This window comes from Prionailurus bengalensis, chromosome D2 (genome assembly GCF_016509475.1).
Source record: "Prionailurus bengalensis isolate Pbe53 chromosome D2, Fcat_Pben_1.1_paternal_pri, whole genome shotgun sequence".
NCBI lineage: Eukaryota > Metazoa > Chordata > Mammalia > Carnivora > Felidae > Prionailurus > Prionailurus bengalensis.
This window is the reverse complement of record NC_057351.1, coordinates 72,888,451-72,909,355: the sequence shown is the minus strand read 5'-3', so window position 1 is coordinate 72,909,355 and position 20,905 is coordinate 72,888,451. Positions and strand designations below refer to the sequence as shown.

Below are 20,905 nucleotides of genomic sequence, written 5' to 3'. Positions count from 1 at the left end.
CACTGGCAGGATTTTTGATTTGTGCTTTTTAGAAAGATGAAAAAGGCTGCAGACAGGAAAGGAGCCTGGGGGGACCCCACTGGGAGCAGGGGGACTGGTTAGGAAGCATTGGATCTGCTATGTCCTTTTATCCTTATGTGTCATCTTTTCTGAGATGTCTGATTACCCCCAACAAATGTAAAGATGGGAAAATGATAAAGGTTGGTACTTGGCCATGTGCACACTGGGAGGGGATCATCTTGGATCTGGAAGTCTGCCTTACGTGATCAGAATGACATCAGTAATACTAGCAATGGGCATGATGTCAGTGCCAAGTACACAATATTCTCAAAGCTCAAATGCCACATAATAGGTATGTAACCAGCTTCAACAGTCATTTATGGTTCTTCAGACCAACTCCAGAATTTGGGTTTTAATCACATTATACAAAAGTTATATTGGAAAAAATGGACATGGTGGCAAAGGAATGGATTGCTTCACCAGTAGATTTTATTAGCAGTAAGGTGCAGTGGTCACATGTCAGCTGCTCCTAACACGGGGTAAGAGTGAGCAGAATATCTTCCCTCACAGTTTCTTTACTACAGAAATTGAACCTGCAGAGACAAAACAACAGAAAGTCAGCTTTTCCTGCTACCCGGCTGGTGTGTTGGAGCATAAAGACAGCCTCTATTCTCCCGAGTCTGAGCGAGAGCCACTCCATGTGCCCGAGAGCAGACATTGGCCAAGGGAAGACAGGCCTCTTCTGTATAGAGGACTGAATTCTCCTTTCCAGTGCTCTCATGGCTGTGCAATAGCAGAGGGAGGCGGTGTCATTGGATGTCCCTAAAAACAGAGAGTGTTCATTTGTCATATCCTAAAAACACCTACTGAGCACTTGGCACGTCGTCAATCGACGCAACTGAAGAAAAGTAGGGTCAGCGGTATAATGAGAAATCAGCCAGAGGGATATTTCTGAGGTCCTGGTGTTACATTCACTTATTTCAATTCAATGATTGAATTGAAACTGATGAGCATTACCCATGAGACTAAACAATGCTCAGTTTGCTTGGAAGCTAATTTTCTTTAATAACATATAGAAGCATATGTCAAGTGCCTGGCACAGACAAGGTTCTGAGAAGATGCCTTTTCTCTTCATCTTCATTTCCCTCCCTGTGGTCTGATGGCTGGAAGGTTCTCAAATAGCACATTAAAGGTTAAACACTAATCTTGATGAAGGACACAAGAGATGAAGGGCACACACACTATGTATAAATAAAAGTGAGCCGAATTTTTTTGGTGGCAGTTAGCAACTTGCTGAAGTCAAATTTCCTGCCCACGAATTACGGCATTGGGCCTTCATTGAATTATCTTCTAAGGGGATGAGAGTAGTCCCCCCATCCCATCCCCACCATCAAGAGAGTAAACATATTCATTGTCCCCAACTACTCTCCTGTGGCTTTGTAATCTCTCCTCATCCCCTCCTATCTCTCCTCTCCCCAGGCAACCAGTGATCTGCTGTCACACACAGTTGCTAAATGAAATCATTCTTTTTAACTTAGGGTCATGAAGCCGGATTCTCATTTTAACACATGTATCAAATAACACATACCCATCTACAAATCTCTCAAAATTATCCCCTTGAAATTCTGCTCTTTTTAGCAAAGAAACAGAAGCAATTGGGAAAGCAATTGTGACCACGATGTGGGAGAACAACTATAGATTTAACTTAAAGTAGACTTCCAGTGGGAATAGGATTACAAAAATGATGTGGCGCGGCAAATCTCTTTGGATTTTTATTACTTACACTTTTCCATCGTTTCTTTCCACCATGATCTTGGACGCTCCCACTCTGGGTAGAGTTGGGTTGATCACCCGGTTGTACCAAATAAATTTAACCTTTTGCACATCTCCAACATCCACATCAGAGTCAAATTCGTTGGAGTGAGTGCTGTCGGGTTGGAGAGTGCCCCTTGGGAGTTGAGAAGTTAATGAAAACGTTACGTGAACATACAAAAATATACACATCAATATATACATATAGGGTTCTAAAACCAGCTAACAACGCATCTCTAGTAAGGTGACTGGTAGTACGTTTGCCATCCGAATGTGTTAAGTGATGCAGACAGGTATGGTAACTCAGTGGCAGGTCATTTGCCAGCAATAACTCGTATTGCTTTAATGTCATCCTTACTTTAACAAAATTTCAAATATGTTTTGGTCACAATTCTCCCACAATTTAATAAGTGACGACATCATCATACCGTCTTTTCCCGGTTGTTTTGTGGGCAGGATACTTATTTACTGATTATAAACCAGATGCCACGCATCAAAACGGACATCAGTGGTTTTTTCAGGAAACAGCAGAGAAAAAAAAAATTCCGAAACAGAAATGTATTCTGAACTGTATTAAGGTGCAAGGTAAAACAAACAGCTTAGAGTAATATTTTACTCACTTGAAAATTTCATATTGTTTAGAATTCCCTTTATTTCCAAACAAGGTCACTAGCACGTGTCCTGTAACCTTCCTTCCAGACAGCGTAACAGCTACCTTATACCTCCAACCTGCACAGGGTGAAAATATTTGCAAAATGTCAGCTTGTGCAGAAGATATTCTGAAAACAGGCTTAATTGGATGCCACTGCTGCTGAATTTTGAGTAATTTATATATAGCATTGTTTTTTAAATTATTTATTCATTTACTTTGAGAGAGAGAGAAAGCATGAGTGGGGGAGGGACAGATAGAGAGGAAGGGAGAGAGAATCCCAAGCAGGCTCCACACTGTCAGCACTGAGCCTGACACAGGGCAGATCTGACCAACCTTGAGATCATGACCCGAGCCGAAATCAATAGATGGATGCTTAACCAACTGAGCCACCCAGGTGACCCAGTAGTGGCCGTTCTTCTAAGCAGATAGATACTCCTTTATCTAAATGTTCAGAAGACAGATGTGGGGGCAGGGCAGGAGTACAGAATCATTCCAAAATCAAGAAATTTCAAGTAAATGTAAGTAAGTCATATATTTTGCTTTCAATTTCTTGACCTAGCAATTTGTTTTTGAATATTCTAAGAACTTTATGTTAAAAGAAAGCGGGAAAATGGTAGAGTGTGACATTTTCATCAATTCCTTTTCACAGGTCTGAGTTGTCTACACTTATTTAAAAAATTCTATAATTCAGCTTTCCATTGCCATTGGAAATGTATTAAGTTATGGTAACCACTCTATGGTACCAGTCCATACTTAACTAGCAGTTTATGCCATTTAGAGCTAGCCTGGGTCAAACTGAGGAGGGGATTAAACTTGGCTTTAGTTTTTACAGTGCGGCCAACCCCACCGGCTCCAATAGTTTTCTTCCTCTGTGACCCAGGAAGGAAACCTGGGGGCTGTCCCCATGCCTTACCATCCCTGCACCCTATCCTATCCTATCCTATCCTATCCTGATAATTCCTATCACCCATGGAGGATACCACCCTAAACAGCTCTTCGATCTGGCAACTCCCTTCCATTCCCACAATCTCTGCCACCTCTCTCCTGGGTTACTTTTCTGCTTGTACAAAACCTCAGAATTTCCTTTAGTGAAACTTGGAAGGGTCTGGAGCAGAAGAAGCCCCCTGAATTCAGCACCAGAATCGAATATGAAGGAATCAATCTTGGTATCATTTTTAGTTCAGGCCCCCAAAACTCTGTTCTGTTGCCCCCGTTGAGCCCGAGTTACATTGAGCATGACGGCTTTTGAATATTTTTCCATGTCTGGGAAGAGTGTTTCCAACTTTTCTGCAGAAGAGCAATCTCACACATTTTCACCAAACATGATAAAATACAGAGCATTAAGGATTTAAGGCAAATATGGTAGAGACTTACGGGCAAAGTTGGTGGCATCACCGGTGTTTAGATAAAATATCTGGCCCACTCCGTTTGTTTTTCCAGGAAATCTGTCAGCATAATGACCCATCTGTGGGCAGCCTTCACTGGGGCAGGGGAAGCACTTGTTCTAGGGGAAATTAACAAATGATGAATGAAGCGCACCCTCTTTTTCCACGTGTTATTGCAATTCAAACATTCTAAAGCCAATTCTGTACTGATGGCGAAAGAAGATTTTCATAGTATCTCAGCAAAGGTTAAAAAGCATTTCATTAGTTACAATGATAAACCAGTGATTTTATTGTTCAATGACACGATGCTAACAAAAATATTATAGAAATCATACGAAAAGGGAATTTAGATATATATTTCTACATATATTTTAATCTTGTCTCTTGCCTTTGTAAGTTGTTCAAGTGGCCCCCAAGGCATCCATCTGCCTCCAGGGGTTAGAATTTATTTTAGAAAGATTGCAAAAGAAAGATCAGAGGGGATGAGGAGCTCTGATACGCAAAAGCGGGCCCATTAGTAGGATGCAGGGCTCAAAAGTCAGGTTTTTCTCAAAATTTTTAGCTTCCACTTAGCATGTTAAGGTCTGAAGGATTCAGATCTAAGAGTTTTCCCAATGTGAGCAGAAAATGCCCCAGTTGGCCTTTAAGTCATAGCTGTGAGGTTGGGGTGTGGAGAAGATATATATCACATACAAAAATGTCCTCTTTCTGGGTCAAGGAATTATGGGAAGAAAAGGGAGAGGGAGAAACACAATGGGAGAGACAAACAGCACAATTCCTGCTATGGAGGGGCAAGCCTGCTCCGCAATGGAGGCGAGGGGCAGTCTCTTGGATCAATGAACCAGATGGGGACTGGGCCAGAGTCGGGGTCTGCATCCAGCAAAAACTAAGGGGAGACTGAGCCAGTCAGGAAGAAATGGCCAGAGCTATCTGGGGAAGTTGGCCAAACCAGAAGAGTATATGTGCTGAGACATTATCTGCAGACACCAGCCACATGCTCATCAAAAATGCAGACCCCCAAGTTCTCCCCTCTGCCCTGCACACAAACTGACCACCACCCCCGTGATCACTGTGCCAATACCAGCTTGGGGAGAAGCTGATGAAGGGGTCCAAAGGCTGGGATGTATGCAAAACTGGTAACATTTCCTTTTTTTAAAAGTATTTATTTATTTGTAATGTTTTTATTTATTTTTGAGAGAGAGACAGAGTACAAGCAGGGGAGGGCAGAGAGAGAGAGGGAGACATAGAATCCGAAGCAGACTCCAGGCTCTGAGCTGTCAGCACAGAGCCTGACATGGGGCTTGAACTCATGAACCACGAGATCATGACCGAAGTCAGACGCTTTAACGGACTGAGCCACCCAGGTGCTCTAACTGATAACATTTTCTTACAGAAGTGTCTGAGTAGGATGCCTGGGTGGCTCAGTAGGTTAAGTGGCTGACTCTCAATTTCAGCTCAGCTCATGATCTCTTGGTCTTGAGAGCCCCATGTTGGACTCGGTGCTGGGTGTGGAACCTACTTAAAATTCTCTCTTCCTCTCCCTCTCCCCCTGTCCTTTCCCTGCTAGCATGCACACTTCGTGCACACGTTCTCTCTCTCTCCCTGCCATCGTCAAAAAAAAAAAAAAAAGTGTATGAGCATCACTTAAAAGGTCTAAACATATTACTGAATCAGACTAAATTTTAACTGAATGAAACCGAAAGCTTCTTTGCTTGTTTCACCATTACCTAGAGATTGGGGATTTGGGAACAAGATAAAAACAAAGCTAGACCAAAGAAGGGGGTTGGTGTTGTTGCATGCATAAGCTATACTGCAAATAAAACATGCATCTCACATACACATATAGCCAACATTTGTTGAATGCTAGCTATTATATTTTAGATTCTGGGCTAAGCAATTAATACATAGCATCTCATTAAATCCTCCCACAAAACCTATGGAGTCTCCCATTATTATTGCATTTAGAAATGAAAAAACTGCCTTAGGTTAAGAATTTTGTTCAAATCATTCAACCATTTAGTAGTGAAATCAGGTTTCAGACCCTTTCTCTTCATCACGAAGTGATACATCCTTTGTAACTATGACTTCACCTGGCATGTTACTTAAAATTTTATTTATTAAATGACACGGATCACATATTTTTCCTTGAAAAAATTTATAGTGAAAAGAAGAGCAATAAAAAATAACAGGCAAAGGGCACCTGGGTGGCTCAGTCAGTTAGGCATCTGACTTCAGCTAAAGTCATAATCTCACAGTTCGTGAGTTTGAGCCTTGCATCGGGTTCTGTGCTGACAGCTCAGAGCCTGGAGCTGGCTTCAGATTCTGTGTTTCTCTCTCTCCCTGCCCCTCCCCCACTCATGCTCTCTGTCTGTCTCTTAAAAATGAATAAATGTTAAAAAAATAACAGGCAATAGATATATCGCTTTCAAGATCACATTTAAGGTTTTTAACCCAGATGTCTAGCGAATACCAAGCAAGATGAAAACTCAAAATCAAGCAAAGAAACAAAAAACTTGACAATTATAAGGTTGCACAGAAATATCCACATGCCCATAATGATATCGTTTTATAGGATCAGCATTTAAGACAAGTTTTCCATATGTATCAGCATCCTGGAGCCGTAGCTCAGATTTCCTTAGACTACTTTTTTTTTTTCTTACAATATTTCTAAGACAAGTTTGAACATTTACCTGATACATACTGGAGTGATAGAGAACAAAGTGGACATTTCAGCATATAAGCCTATTCCTCTAAAGTTCTCCATTGCCTTATCACTATTACAATAATGTCAATGTACTTCAATTAAAAATATGTATGATTAAAAGTATAAATAATGTGGCAATAATATAGTGACATTCACTGAATGCATGTCGCGTCCAGTGAACCATACGTCATGAGGATGTGATGGTTACAAAATTCCTCAGGTACAAAGTAGAATATCTACTTACTGCAGAGAAAACACTGTAAGAGGCACAAGGGAATCCAGCAAAGCCATCGGGGTTAAGGATGCTATCCGAGTAATACTTGTAGCTTCTTAAGTGATTACAGGCCACAAAGTCACGGGTCCCTTGGAAATCAGAAATGATTTACACATCAGCAACAGATTTTATTTTTCCAATGTCATGATTAGAACACAGTTGTTGAGTAGATTTTTCTAATTAGTGTGAACTCATGGTGGGCACAGAACAAAATCATGGATACAGTGTATTTATGATTTGTGATGTGATCAGAAGTTAAGTACTATTGAAAAATTTAACAGTAATGCCATAGCTAAACGAAATGGAAAAATAACTTTAGAAGGAAAAGACTGGTCCATATAGATATAAGTACAACTTAGTAATGCATTCCCTGAATTAGATCCTTGGAAAGTTGACTACAATTACATTTTCTTTCCTAGGGTCTCCTCATGCCCAACTTTCCTCAGTGAAAAGGCCATATTTTGTGTTAAAAGTCCTTCGTTACAGAAAATGTGAGACCTGTACCAAAATACTTAGCAAATTTAGTAAAATGAAATACAAATCTTCCCCTAGGAAAATCTCTTCATGTCCACAAAGGTTTTTACCTTCCCAGATCCCATCTATGTCAACGATCTGAGAGAGAATGTTCTTCTGACATCCGGGCATTTCTTTTCCTCCATTTGGAAAGAAATCTAGATGGCCTACGGTTTGGCTCATTCCAAACCCTGAGGAATTTTAAAATATGAGAAAGTTCATGTTACTGTATAGAGTCAAAACGCTCTAAAACACTCTACTGTGTAGAGTTAGTAAACACTCGTGGAGGATGAATTGCAGAACTCACCCATGTTAGGGATTATAGGGGCAGCGTCTGTGTGAATTACATCCACAAACAGGGCATCGCTGGGGTCCAATCGGACTAAGTCAGGTGTGCCCTCAAAGCAAGGTTCAGCTGGATCCAACCCTAAAGTAGATAGGGTGTGTCATGTTAATATCAGTGTATGCATTCACCTTTCTTTGTTAATTACCTACCCAAGTGCAAGCATTGGTGGGAACCATGACTTATTTATGGAAAGAGATAAGGTAGTTCTTCCCTACCTTATCATCTTATTCCACTTTCTGTGTCTAATTCACTATTCAAATTATAGCAAATTTTTCTCAAACCATGAAATTTGGCTCTCCTTATGGATGTTTAGTCACTGGGACAATCCAGGCCACTAGCAACAGTTCTAGGGAAAGAGCTAGACTCTGGCAGACATGAGCCTCCTAAAAGCTGTTCAGGCTAAAAGAAGTCTCCCCTCCCCCACCTGCCCCACTCTCCTGTAAAATCCTATAAAGGCAAGGACTTCGGTATTCATGGTCACCAGGACCACAACTTCACAAAGTGCCTGGCTGAGTAGGCTCTTGTAAACAGTCACGGACCACGAGAAAGAATGTTCTCTCCAGCAAATTAATGATAGACATCTGGATGCCCCCACCAATCCAAACATGAACCATTTGCCCAAGGTATTAAAAAAAAGAATCAGAAGGTTGGAGAGAGAGTGCAAAGATGGAAAAGAAAAGTGACTGCTCCCTGAAATAGTCATCTCTCAGATCCAGGATAGCAAAGTCTTTCCTATAAACTTACAAGGTCGTTTTAGGGCCTGAGTATATACAACATGTGGCCCCATTGGCCAGAAGCAATCAGTCTGAGATTTGTGGAATAATATTTTTTATCTAACTAGCAGCCTGCAGGACTGAGCAGCCTGTCCTAACCACCTGTATCCTGTAACTCTTAGCTCAGGGTGGGTGAGGATTACGCCAATTATCGTTTGCTGTCAAAGCATAATATAATAAATTATATATCTTGAGCTCTTTAGATTTAATTCTATTTATTATTTATTTTGTTATTTATTCTCTTTATTCTAGTCACGAGACTTGTCTTTTGTGAATGCCTGAAAACAGGAAAAGAGATGTGAATAAGACTTTCCGATGTTCTTAATTCAAATTTTAGTCACATGCAATATATGTGTGTGTATATATATATATATATATATATATACACACACACACACACACACACGTATGTTAAACAGATGGGGGCACTTGGGTAACTCGGTTAAGTGTCCAGCTCTTGATTTCGGCTCAGGCCATGATCTCATGGTTGTAAGTTTGAGCCCCGAGTTGGGCTCCGTGCTGGGCATGAAGCCTGCTTAAGATTCTCTCTCTCCCTCTCCCTTTGCCCCTCCCCTGCTTTCTCTCTCAAAAAAAAAACAAAAAACAAAAAAAACCACAAACGAACAAAACAAAACCAAACAAACTAACAAAAAACCAGGGCTCTGTAAACCAAAGATCAATATTAGTAAAAAATTCGCAAGTCCTCAGAACATACTGATTCCCGATCACGTGGCCCAATTCAGAAAATGCCAAACTGCCATCCGTTCAGACCCCATGTAGGCAACGCTTAGTCCAATTTTTCAGCTTTTACTGTTTGACCAACCTGTGATTCGCCCAGCCGTCCCATTGATCCTCCTTCCTGCCTCTCCAGCTGCGTGGGCACCCAGACTGTGGCCAATGATGTGGACGTTGGAAGGTGAGTACCCAAATGCTGACTGTTGGAAAGAAAACTTCTTCAGAATGTTTTCAAATATATCAAGATTCAAGACGGCCACAGAAGAAGATTCCCCTCAAAACTTGAGTTTTAAGAAGACGTGCTGGGGGCGCCTGGGTGGCTCAGCCGGTTAAGCGGCTGACTTTGGCTCAGGTCATGATCTCAAGGTACGCGAGTTCGAGCCCCGCGTAGGTCTCTGTGCTGACAGCTCAGAGCCTGGAGCCTGTTTCCGATTCTGTGTCTCCCTCTCTCTGACCCTCCCCCGTTCATGCTCTGTCTCTCTCTGTCTCAAAAATAAATAAACGTTAAAAAAAGAATTTTAAAAAAAGAAGACACGCTGCCCCTTCAAAGCAACTGATTTTCACGGACTTTTCCCCCCCAGTTATAACAGAATATGGCAATGGTTTAACATTTAAACTGGTGGAAGTAGGAATCTCTGTTCTTTTACTATGTAGAGGAAATCCTCGCCAGGTATAAGGAATTGTTACCCAGCGGGGCTGAAGCAAGTATTCGGGTTAGAAAATAATAATAAAAGCATTTACTTAAGCAAATTCCAGGTTAACATTTTTTAAGGTTTTTTGTTACCAAATTAGATTAGCTTGCTGTCATTGTGCTTCTGTTAAAAACATTAAAAAAAACAAAAACAAAAACAAGATAGTTTAACCTTAAGGTCGACGTTATCATGCCAACTTGTTTTTGTATCCTGCCAACTTGTTTGTAATTTATAACTGATAAAGTTCAAAGAAACGCTGGTGGGATTCAATAGAAACAGCCTACCTGGTTGCTGAAAGAACTACTTTATTGACTTTAATAGGAATAGAAGCCCAAATCTAGATTGACTGATTGATTGATCGATACTGTGTATTTCTTTTCAACCATGGGGAAAGCCAAATCTCAGTAGGGAAATGTCTTTCATAATTATCATACCTACAGCATTTTTTTTCCTTTTTTTTTTGAAGGAGAATCCCAGGGAGCAATGTGGATGGGCTTTTATATAACTTGGAGGTCGTTACCTGAAGAACTTCAACAAAATATGCCACTTCTGCCCCCACAATCCGGATGTTCTGTGAGGCCTGAGTGTAACCGGTTTTGGAGCCACTTTTCCAGTCCACGCAGATGCAGTTCACACTTTCCACTGTAAACAAGTTCTGATGGAACAGACACAATAAATGGGTGAATAATTGGGGATGTTTATTAATTAATAACACATTTGAGAATGAGGGTAAATTCCCTTCTCGATCTCTACAAACAACCCCAAACAACAAACCGAAACAACAAACCCAAACCCCAAAACAACAAACACAACTTTTAGTCTGTTATGGTTATGAAATTCCTTTTATTTTTTTCTGTTTATTTATTTTTCATTTATTTTATTTTATTTCATTTTTATTAATATAATTTACTGACAAATTGGTTTCCATACGACACCCAGTGCTCATCCCAACAAGTTGAAATTTAAAGCTTAACATGTGCTCTGGGGTGCCTGGGTGATTTAGTTGGTTGAGCGTCCAACTTCGGCTCAGGTCATGATCTTGTGGTTTATGGGTTCAAGCCCAGGGTCAGGCTCTGTGCTGACAGCTCAGAGCCTGGAGCCTGCTTTGGATTCTCTCTCTCTCTCTCTCTCTCTCTCTCTCTCTGTCTCTCCCCCACTCATGTTCTCTCTCTCTCAAAAATAAATAATATATAAAAAAAAGTTTAACATGTGTTCCAAATTGAAGGTTTGGCCATAATGGGAACTGGATTCTTGGGATATCTACTGTAACACATAAATAGACATTTGCTGCAAGAAGAAATGTATAAAATGTGGTACAGTGGATTGTCTCATTAGATCATCATAAATGTCATAAGCCTACATTGTCCCTTATTAAAATGTACCCCACGACATTGCCTGTTTTGTTCACTGCTATATCCTCAGGGCCTCAAATAGTTCCTGGCACATAGTGGGTGTTCAATAAATATTTATTGGACTAATGAATAAATGAAAGCCTATGTTAGGATCCTCTTAAGTAAATATACTGACAGTAAATGAGTAAGCTTTTCCATGATGGAAAGACTAATCAAAGTTTCTGGATGAACATTTTATTATACATCACTGAAGAGTTATTTCACATAAAAGCATAACCCACCAGATATCTACTGGAAGCCTTGTCTGATGGGGGTCAATGATAGTTTCATGAATGTTAGATCTAGCAGGAATTTTGTCTGTTTGGGTGTATGTATGTTTATACGTATCTCCACCTTTTTTCCAAGAAGACTTTCGGAAGAATAAAGCAATTTTATAAATCATCTCCAATTATTTTATTTTACAGATAGAAATATCCAAAGAGGGAAAATAGTTTGCTAATGTCACGGTTAGCTAAGTAAAGAGTTAGAACTAGAGTCTAGGACCTTTAATCTTCTAGGTTTTATTTTAAATTTATTTATTTTGAGAGAGAGAGAGAGAGAGAGCAGGGGAGGAGCAGAGACAGAGGGAGAGAGAATTACAAGCAGGCTCTGCACTGTTGGCGCAGAGCCCAATATGGGGCTCGAACTCACGAACCGCAAGATCATGACCTGAGCTGAAACCAAGAGTCGTATGCTCAACCGACTCAGCCACCCAGGCGCCCCAACTTTCTAGTTTAATCCACTTATTTCTCCATCCTAAAGCAACCATTTTGTCAGAGCCAAAGCATGCAAGAAAAATAAATCTGCTTTTGGGATTTTGGAAATAAATTGTATACCCCTATTTAAAAATTTACATCCCTTTTGAGCTAAGAATCATAGTCTTTTTCCTTCCCTGTTGTATAAAAATCTATTACTACCCTCTCCCCAGTAATCATCAGCTTTAAATTATTTTAGAAGACAAATTAAGGTTTTACTATTTTTGAACTTGTGACATGAAGCTCATTAATTTTGGCTATCAGGATCAGCAGATAGTCTCTAGAGTTGACTCAATCCAGCCTTTGGCTTGAGTCATAGATAGGTCTGAAATTAAGAGTGTTCAGGAAAACCTTTGTGTCTTTTTTTTTAGACCTATGAAGAAATAACTGCACCTGTGCACCACGCTGGCCACAGAAGCTTGTTGAATAAATGAATCAATGATAATGTTCCTCAAGCACTAGCAGTTGCTAGGAAAAATTGTTCTCTTTGATTTTCTGTCTTTTAATTCTTCATTATAACGAGGCACATAGCCAAAGACAAATTAAAGAAAATTGGATCACTACTGTTGAAACAACAGAAGCTGTCAATGAAAACATACAGAGTTTTCCTAGATACTGCTACCATAGGAGATCAAAGAGTAGCAAGTGAAAATCAAAGGAAAACAATTAGTTTGGGCAAAATAAGTTATCTTAGTTCTTCAAATGGAAATTAAAGCCTCTTGAAAAAAATGAAAAGTTATTGAAAATACAACTAATGTTGCATCAGTATGGCAACATTCCTTGCTAAAATTTTGAAATATCTCTGTATTAGTTATTAAATAGCTATTACACAGAGCCAACAAATGCTTGCCAACCTTGCTGCCCTGACTGTTCCAGGTCCCTTCTACCCCTCTACCACCTCCTGGACCTTACCCAGAATCCCTAGGCCCAGAAGAGTCAGGTGATCCTCTGGTGTCATAGTGGCTAGCATTTGTCCTGATTGGTTGGGGCCTGTGCATTACTCATTGTTAATCATCAGTCTGGAAGCAGCCTTCCCTTCATTGATTACCATATCTTACCTTGCATATTTTGGACAGCCAGTTTTCTTCTCCCTTGTCTATGAATCCATGAATAATGAAGCGGGTTTTTCTATCTGTGTTGAAATTAGAGCTCATGATAGTTGATTCATCTGCAATAATTTCCTATTTTGAGAAGAAAAGTGTTTAATGCCAAGTTTCTTATAGCGTCCAATAGAATCATTTGTACACGGAGAGAGATGACGAGTAGGAAAAGACCGCCAAGACTTGAGATCCTTGTGAATATGGATTCTCCTATTACAGGCAAGCTATTTGCAACCATCATCAAGCCACTACTTTCCAGACATCATAACATTTCTGCAGTTGCTTTAGTCGGGATAAACATGCGCTATAACATTGATGTAGGGATCTTGTCTTCATGCAATGGATGGCTTTGCTGTGTGTGTGTGTGTGTGTGTGTGTGTGTCTGTGTGTGTGTGTGTGTGTCTGTGTGTGTGCCTGTGTGTGTGGGTGTGTGTGTAATGTTGGGAGATTATATATGATATTAGGAGAGTTTATATATACATATATATATGTGTGTGTGTATACACATGTATATAACAATATTTAGAATATTTACTAAATGGCAACATAGAGGTAGGATAAGAATGACATTAAGTTCCAATCAAGACAAAGAGTAGCTGAATGGATTAAAAAATAAGACCAGTCTATATGCTGCCTACTAGATCATTTTAGGTCATTTCAGATCTAAAGACACTTGCAGACTAAAAATGTAGGGATGGAAAAAGATATTTTAAGTAAATGGAAACAAAAAGAAAGCTGGAGTAGCAATACTTATATGAGACAAAATAGACTTTAAGACAAAGTCTGTAAGAATAAACAAAGAAGGCCTTTACATAAAGATAAAAGACCTATTAAATAAGAAGATATAGCACTTGGAAATATTTAATCACTCAACATGGCAACACCTAATTATATAAAGCAAATATTAATAGATGCAAAGGAAGAAAGTTAAAGTAACACAAAAATAGCTGGGAATTTTAACATCTTATTTACATCAATGGATAGATCATCTAACAGAAAATCAATAAGGAAAGAGTGGTCTTAAACAACATATTAGAACAGATGGACTTAACATATATTTATAGGACATTCTATACAAAAATAGCAGAATACACATTCTTCTCAAGTGCACATGGACATTCTCCAGAATAAGGCACATGTTAGGCCACAAAACAAGCCTTGATAAATTTAAGAAGATTGAAATCATATCAAGCATATTTTCTGACCACATTGGTATGAAACTAGAAATCAATTACAAGAAGAAAAGTGAAAAAAACCACAGACACGTGGAGACTAAACTATGTGGCACCAAGGGGTCAAGGAACAGTCAAGGAAGAAATCAAAGATGTAGTTAAAAACATATCTTGAGACAAATAAAAATGTAAATGCGATGTTCAAATATCTATGGGATACAGAAAAGAAATTCTAAGAGGGAAGTTTACAGTGACACAGGCCCACATTAAGAAATAAAAAAAAAGCTCAATAAACAACCTAACCACACACTAGATAACTGAAAACCTAGAAAAAGAAGAACAAACAAAGCCCAAAGTTAGTAGAATGAAGGAGATAATAAAGATCAGAGTGGAAATAAATGCAATAGAGACTTAAAAATACAATAGAAAAATAATAAAACTAAAAGCTGTTTCCTTGAAAAACAAATAAAATTGATGAACTTTTAGCTGGACTCTTCTCTTCCAGAAAAAAACAGAGGGCCAATAAATAAAATGAGAAATGAAAAAGAAGTTACAACTGATACCATAGAAATATAAAGGATCAGGGGCGCCTGGGTGGCGCAGTCAGTTAAGCATCCGACTTCAGCCAGGTCACGATCTCGCGGTCCGTGAGTTCGAGCCCCGCGTCAGGCTCTGGGCTGATGGCTCAGAGCCTGGAGCCTGTTTCCGATTCTGTGTCTCCCTCTCTCTCTGCCCCTCCCCCGTTCATGCTCTGTCTCTCTCTGTCCCAAAAATAAATAAACGTTGAAAAAAAAATTAAAAAAAAAAAAGAAATATAAAGGATCACAGGAAACTACTAGTAACAGTTATATACAACAGATTGGACAACCTGGAAGAAATGAATAAATTCTTGGAAGCATACAATCTTTCAAGACTAAATCAGAAAGAAATATAAAATCTGAACAGACTGATTACTAATAAGGAGATTGAATTAGTAATTAAACTCTCAACAAACAAAAGTCCAGGACCAGACAGTTTCACAGGTGACTTCTACCAAACGTTTAAAAAGAAGAATTAATACCCATCTTTCTCAAACTATTCCAAAAAATTGAAGAGGAAAGGAGGCTCTGAACTCCTTCTATGAGATCAGCATTATTCTAATACAAAAACCAGACAGATACTACAGAAAGATTACAAGCCAATATTCCTGATAAACATAGATGTAAAAATCCTCGACAAAATATTAGCAAACTGAATTCAACAATACATTAAAAGGATCACGTAACATGATCAAGTGGGATTTATTCCAGGGATGCAAGGATGGCTCAATATCCACACATCAATCAATGCGATACACCACATTAACAAAACAAAGAATAAAAATCAAATGATCATCTCAATGGATGCAGAAAAAGCATTTCACAAAATTCAACTTCCATTTATGATAAAACCTCAATAAATTGGACACAGAGAGATGTGTCTCAACAGAATAAAAGACATATATGACAAACCCACAGCTAACATCATGCTGAACAATGAAAAGCTGAAGGCTTCCCCCTGCCCCAAGAATAGGAACAAAACAAAGGTGCCCACTTTTGCCATTTTTATTCAACATAATATTGGAAGTTCTACCCACAGCATTTAGGCAAAAGTAAATAAATAAATAAATAAATAAATAAATAAATAAATAAATAAAAGTCATTCAGATTAGAAAGGAAGAAGTAAAATTGTCACAATTTGTAGATGACAGGATACTATATATAGAAAACCCTAAAGCCTCCACCAAAAAACTATTAGAACTAAAAAATGAATTAAGTGAAGTTGCAGGATACAAAGTCAATTTACAGAAGTCCGTTGCATTTCTTCTTATTATTTATTTTTATAATTTATTTTGAGAGACAGAGAGAGAGGGAGAATGCAAGTGGAAGAGACAGATCGAGGGAAAGAGAGAGAATCTTAAGCAGACTCCACTCTCAATGCAGAGCCTGATGCAGAGCTCAATCCACAACCCTGGGGTCATGACCTGAGCCAAAGTCATGAGTTGGTTCCTCGACCAACTGAGCCCCCCACACACCCCAATCTATTACATTTCTACACATTAATAACAAACTATCAGAAAGAGACATTAAGAAAGCAATCTCATTTGTGATTGCATCAAAAAGAATAAAATACCTAGGAATAAATTTAACCAAGGAAGTGAAAGATCTGTCCTCTGAACAATGACACTGATTAAAGAAATTGAAGGCAACATAAATAAATGGAAAGATTACCTTGCTCATTGATTGGAAGAAGTAATATTGTTAAAATGTTCATGCTACCCAAAGCAATATACAGATTCAATGCAATCTCTACAAAAAAAAAAAATCAATGGCATTTTTTAAATAACTGGAACAAATAATCCTAAAATTTGTATGGAACCTCAAAAGACCCTGCATAGCCAAAGCAATCTTGAGAAAGAAGAACAAAGTCGTGTCACACTCTTGATTTCAAACTACACTACAAAGCTAGAGTAATCAAAACATTATGGTTCTGGCACAAATACAGAAAAATAGATAATGGCACAGAACAGAGAGCCCAGGAATAAACTCACACTTCTATGGTTAATTAATCTACAACAAAGAAGGCAAGAATATATAGTGAGACAAAGACAGTGTCTTCAATAAATGGTGTGGGACAGCCACATGCAAAAGAATGAAACTGGAACACTTTATTACACCATATACAATAATAAACTCAAGACAAAATGTATGACCTGAAACCATAGCACTCCTAGAAGAAAACATAGGCTGTAAGTTCTTTGACATCAATCTTAGCAATATTTTTTGGATCTGTCTCCTCAGACAAGAGCAGTGAAATAAAAAATAACAAAATGGGACTACATCAGATTAAAAAGACTGTGTACAACAAAGGAAACCATTGACAAAATGAAAAAGCAATCTACTGAATGGGAGAAGATATTTGCCAATGATATATCTAATAAGGGGTTAACATCCAAAATATATAAAGAACACATACAACTGAATATCAAAAAACAGTCAGATTAAATAATGGGCACAGGCCTGAATAGGCATTTTTTTCCAAAACAAGACATATAGATGCCAATAGGCATATGAAAAGATGCTCAACATCACTTATTATCAGGTAAATGCAAATAAAGACCATAAAGAGATACCACCTTACATCTGTAAGAATGGCTATTGTCAAAAAGACAAGAATTAACAGCTGTTGGTGAGCATGTGGAAAAAAAGGAGCCCTCATGCTCTGTTGGCAGTAATGTAAATTGGTGCAGTCGCCAATAACGAATGGTATGGAGGTTCCTCAATAAATTAAAAATAGAACTACCATATAATCCAGCAATTCCACTTCTAGGTTTTTATCTGAAATAAAATGAAAACACCAATTTGGGTATACATATGCATCCCTATGTTCATTGCAGTATTATTTATAATAGCCAAGATATGGAATCAACTTATATGTCCATTGATGGATGAATGGACAAAAACGGTATGTGAGATATATATATATATATATATATATATATATATATATATGAATATTGCTCAGTTGTAAAAAAAAATAATGAAAGCTTGCCATTCATGACAATATGGATAAACCTGGAGAGTATTATGCTAAGTGAAATAAGTTAGATAGAAAAGGATAAGTACCACATGATTAAACTTATATGTGAATCTAAAATACAAAACAAATGATTAAATAAAACAAAACAAAACAAGACTCATAAATACATAGAGAAAACTAAAATGGTAGCCAGAGGGGAGGGAGGGAGGGAGATGGATTAAATAGGTGAAGGGGATTAAGAGGTACAATTTTCTAGTAACAAATAAGACAGAAGGATGTAACGTACAGCATAGGGAGTATAGTCAATAATATTGTAACACCTTTGTACGGTGACAGATGGTAGCTAGACTTATTGTGGTGACCCTTTTGTAACATATATATTATATATAATATACATATATATATGATATATGTATCACTATGTGATACACCTGAAATGAATACAATATTGTATGTCAATTATTCTTCAATAGAAAATAAAGTGAATCTAAATTAAAACAAAAGAGAGAATAATGTCAAGTTAGTGGACTTTTTATAAATAAAATAGATAGAACTTAGTTCTGAAAACAATGAGTTTTCTTACTTCAAAGTTATTCGGGTTCTCGTTAGTGTACAGGAGGAAGCGGGTGTTGACATCTTTTGGAGCCCAGGGCAATATTTTGAGGGGTCTTTGCGCAATTCCTGCCCATGGGGCATCATCGCTAAAGCAGCCAAGTCTTGGGAAGCAGATTTCTTTTCCTGTAATAACCCAGAAGCGTTTCAAGGACGTCAGTTTAATCAGAATGCTCTTTTTAATGGTCTCTCTGCCAGAATGTGAGTTCAACTACATTTTGTGACATATTTACCTCCTCCATATTCCCAGACATATTCCTATCTAGGCACTCACAAAACAGCTTCAACATCCCAGGCTTCTGGTCTTCATTTCTACAATGTATGACCACCTCACTCCCCTCGTGTCTCTGTCCAGCCCTTGCTGGGACTCGGTCTAGCTTCTCAATGCAGATGTCTTCCTTGGGCCACTGGTGCCCAAGAAAAGAGCAGCCTTGTATTTCTGGGCCTTGGTAGAGAGGGGTGAGGTTTTCAATTCCTCACAGCCATCTTCTCGTGTTGGGTTTTGGGTAGAGAACTTAAGCTTCATGCAAGTGCCAGAACATTATATATATAACAATACATTATAAGTATTTTGGCCCCCTATGTTTGAGGAGAATTTCGGATTCCTACGATGAAGAAGCTGCTCGTGAATAATCAAACAGAAAATCCATGGTTTGGCACAACTGTATGCTTGAATGCTAAGCCATAAGAGAACAGCACAAAGGGAGGGATGTCCAGGAGGATTAAGTCTGGATTATAGTAGTGGTAGGAGTCGTAGCCGTTGTGAGGGCTGCATTTGCAAAATGTTACTATGTGCCAGGTACTAGGCAAGATGATTTACAGGACTACGTAAGTCTCACAGGTATCCTGCGTTAGGGGCGGTATTATATTCCCATTCTACAGATGAAGATAGTGAAGCACGCAGAGGTTAAGAATTTTGCTCAGGGTAATACACTTGTGGCTGGCGGAGCAAGGCTTCAAACCCCACACTGGACTCCCAAGTCAGGGTTGCTAGATTAGCAAATAAAAGTAAAAGTTAAATTTGAGTTTCAGGTAGACAATGAATACTTTTCAGTATAACTTTGCCACATATTCATTTATCGGAAACACTTGTTGTGTATCTGAAATTCACATTTAACTGCATATCTTAGATTATATCTGGCAACCTTACTCCAGGTGTCTGTGCTCTCAACATGCACCTTTCTCACTCACACCTTATCCCCTAGTGGCTTGAATTCAGCCATCACAGACTTTTTTGAAAGTGCCAAGCAAGAAATCTCTTCCAGCACTGCATAAATATCTTTTCTTACCTGCTACTGCTCCCAGCAGCAGCGATAGTGTCCAGATTAGCAGCATCTAAATAAAGTTAAAAATATGATTAAGTCTGACTAAATAGGTTTTTTAAAAGATTGGCATAATTCAGGTTAAGTTAGGCCTCTGGGGGAAATAAGTAAGTTCTAATAAATTAGGGCTTGGAAAATATGTTTTCCTGACTCACCATGGCAATTCCGTCAGGTCCCACACACAAGCAGATAGCGCCTTAAAGGTCCTTTTATAAGCAAACCTTATCTCTTTGAGAAGTTCCATGGAAAAGGAGAGGAAGTTCCAAGTATACATTTCTGGTTCTAATCATAAATAAACCAAGAATGATAGTGCAGGTCAAGTTTTCCACAGTACTTGTGGGAAGATGAGAAAAAGGTTCATACAGACTGTTCTGTCTCAATGAGATTATATAATGCTCAGCATCACCATAATTTCATTGTAGAGGAGGTTCTAGTCTGTCCAATTCTCTGTGCTGCTCTGTGGATATGTGTGAAAGTAAATTGTTTTCACAGATTCGATAGCAGCAGTCTTGAAAACAAATATTGAAAGCTTGACAGCTTGAGTTTTTGTATAACCTTGCCTTACCTTCAAAAGCATGAAATTAGAAGCAATTCTTCAAGAGTGTTCATTACAATAGTCTATAGAACTAGTTTATTTCTCAACAATAACGTGGAGAAAAGAATAAATGAACTGACAAAAGGAGATGGGGGGTACTTCCAAGAGCAAAGAGGTGGAATTGGTGATCTCACCATCAAAAAAAATTACGGGTAAGACAGAAAAATAAAATTCAACTTGGAAAAAAAAATGGTCTGGGAACAATAATCTGAAAGAGAAGCATTTGATGGAAAATAACTTAAATGTTTTCAGTTGGTGATAGATTGCCTAAAATAAATTTTAAGGCACTGTAACGGGATATCGTAATTCTGAGAGATTGGAGCCATTCAGCATGATACCATCACCGATATAAGCTGAATCATATGGAATTGCCATGTTTGCAGGTCAAAAATGGTCAAATAATAATTCAGTTCACTGGCAAAGTTTACAGGTACAGAAAAAAGCAATGAAATTATTTTTGTATGAGGGAAAATTCAAAAAAGTTGGGCAAAGAGATGTTAAAATTAGAACAGAA

At 38.5% G+C, this 20,905-nt stretch overlaps 1 protein-coding gene across 1 annotated transcript; it reads right to left on the bottom strand.

Moving 5' to 3' along the window:
• Nucleotides 1-467: 467 nt before the first annotated feature.
• LOC122493286 (pancreatic lipase) lies at nucleotides 468-20,025 on the bottom strand. The gene is made up of 13 exons (XM_043597655.1): nucleotides 19,952-20,025; nucleotides 19,764-19,809; nucleotides 18,446-18,600; nucleotides 13,091-13,213; nucleotides 10,407-10,541; nucleotides 9,283-9,394; nucleotides 7,648-7,767; nucleotides 7,412-7,531; nucleotides 6,798-6,916; nucleotides 3,839-3,968; nucleotides 2,433-2,541; nucleotides 1,784-1,948; nucleotides 468-593 (listed from the first exon to the last, which is right to left on the bottom strand). Exons 1-13 carry the CDS (start codon nucleotides 19,952-19,954, stop codon nucleotides 530-532), a joined length of 1,401 nt encoding a protein of 466 aa, XP_043453590.1. The 5' UTR covers nucleotides 19,955-20,025; the 3' UTR covers nucleotides 468-529.
• Between the last annotated feature and the right edge of the window lie 880 nt (nucleotides 20,026-20,905).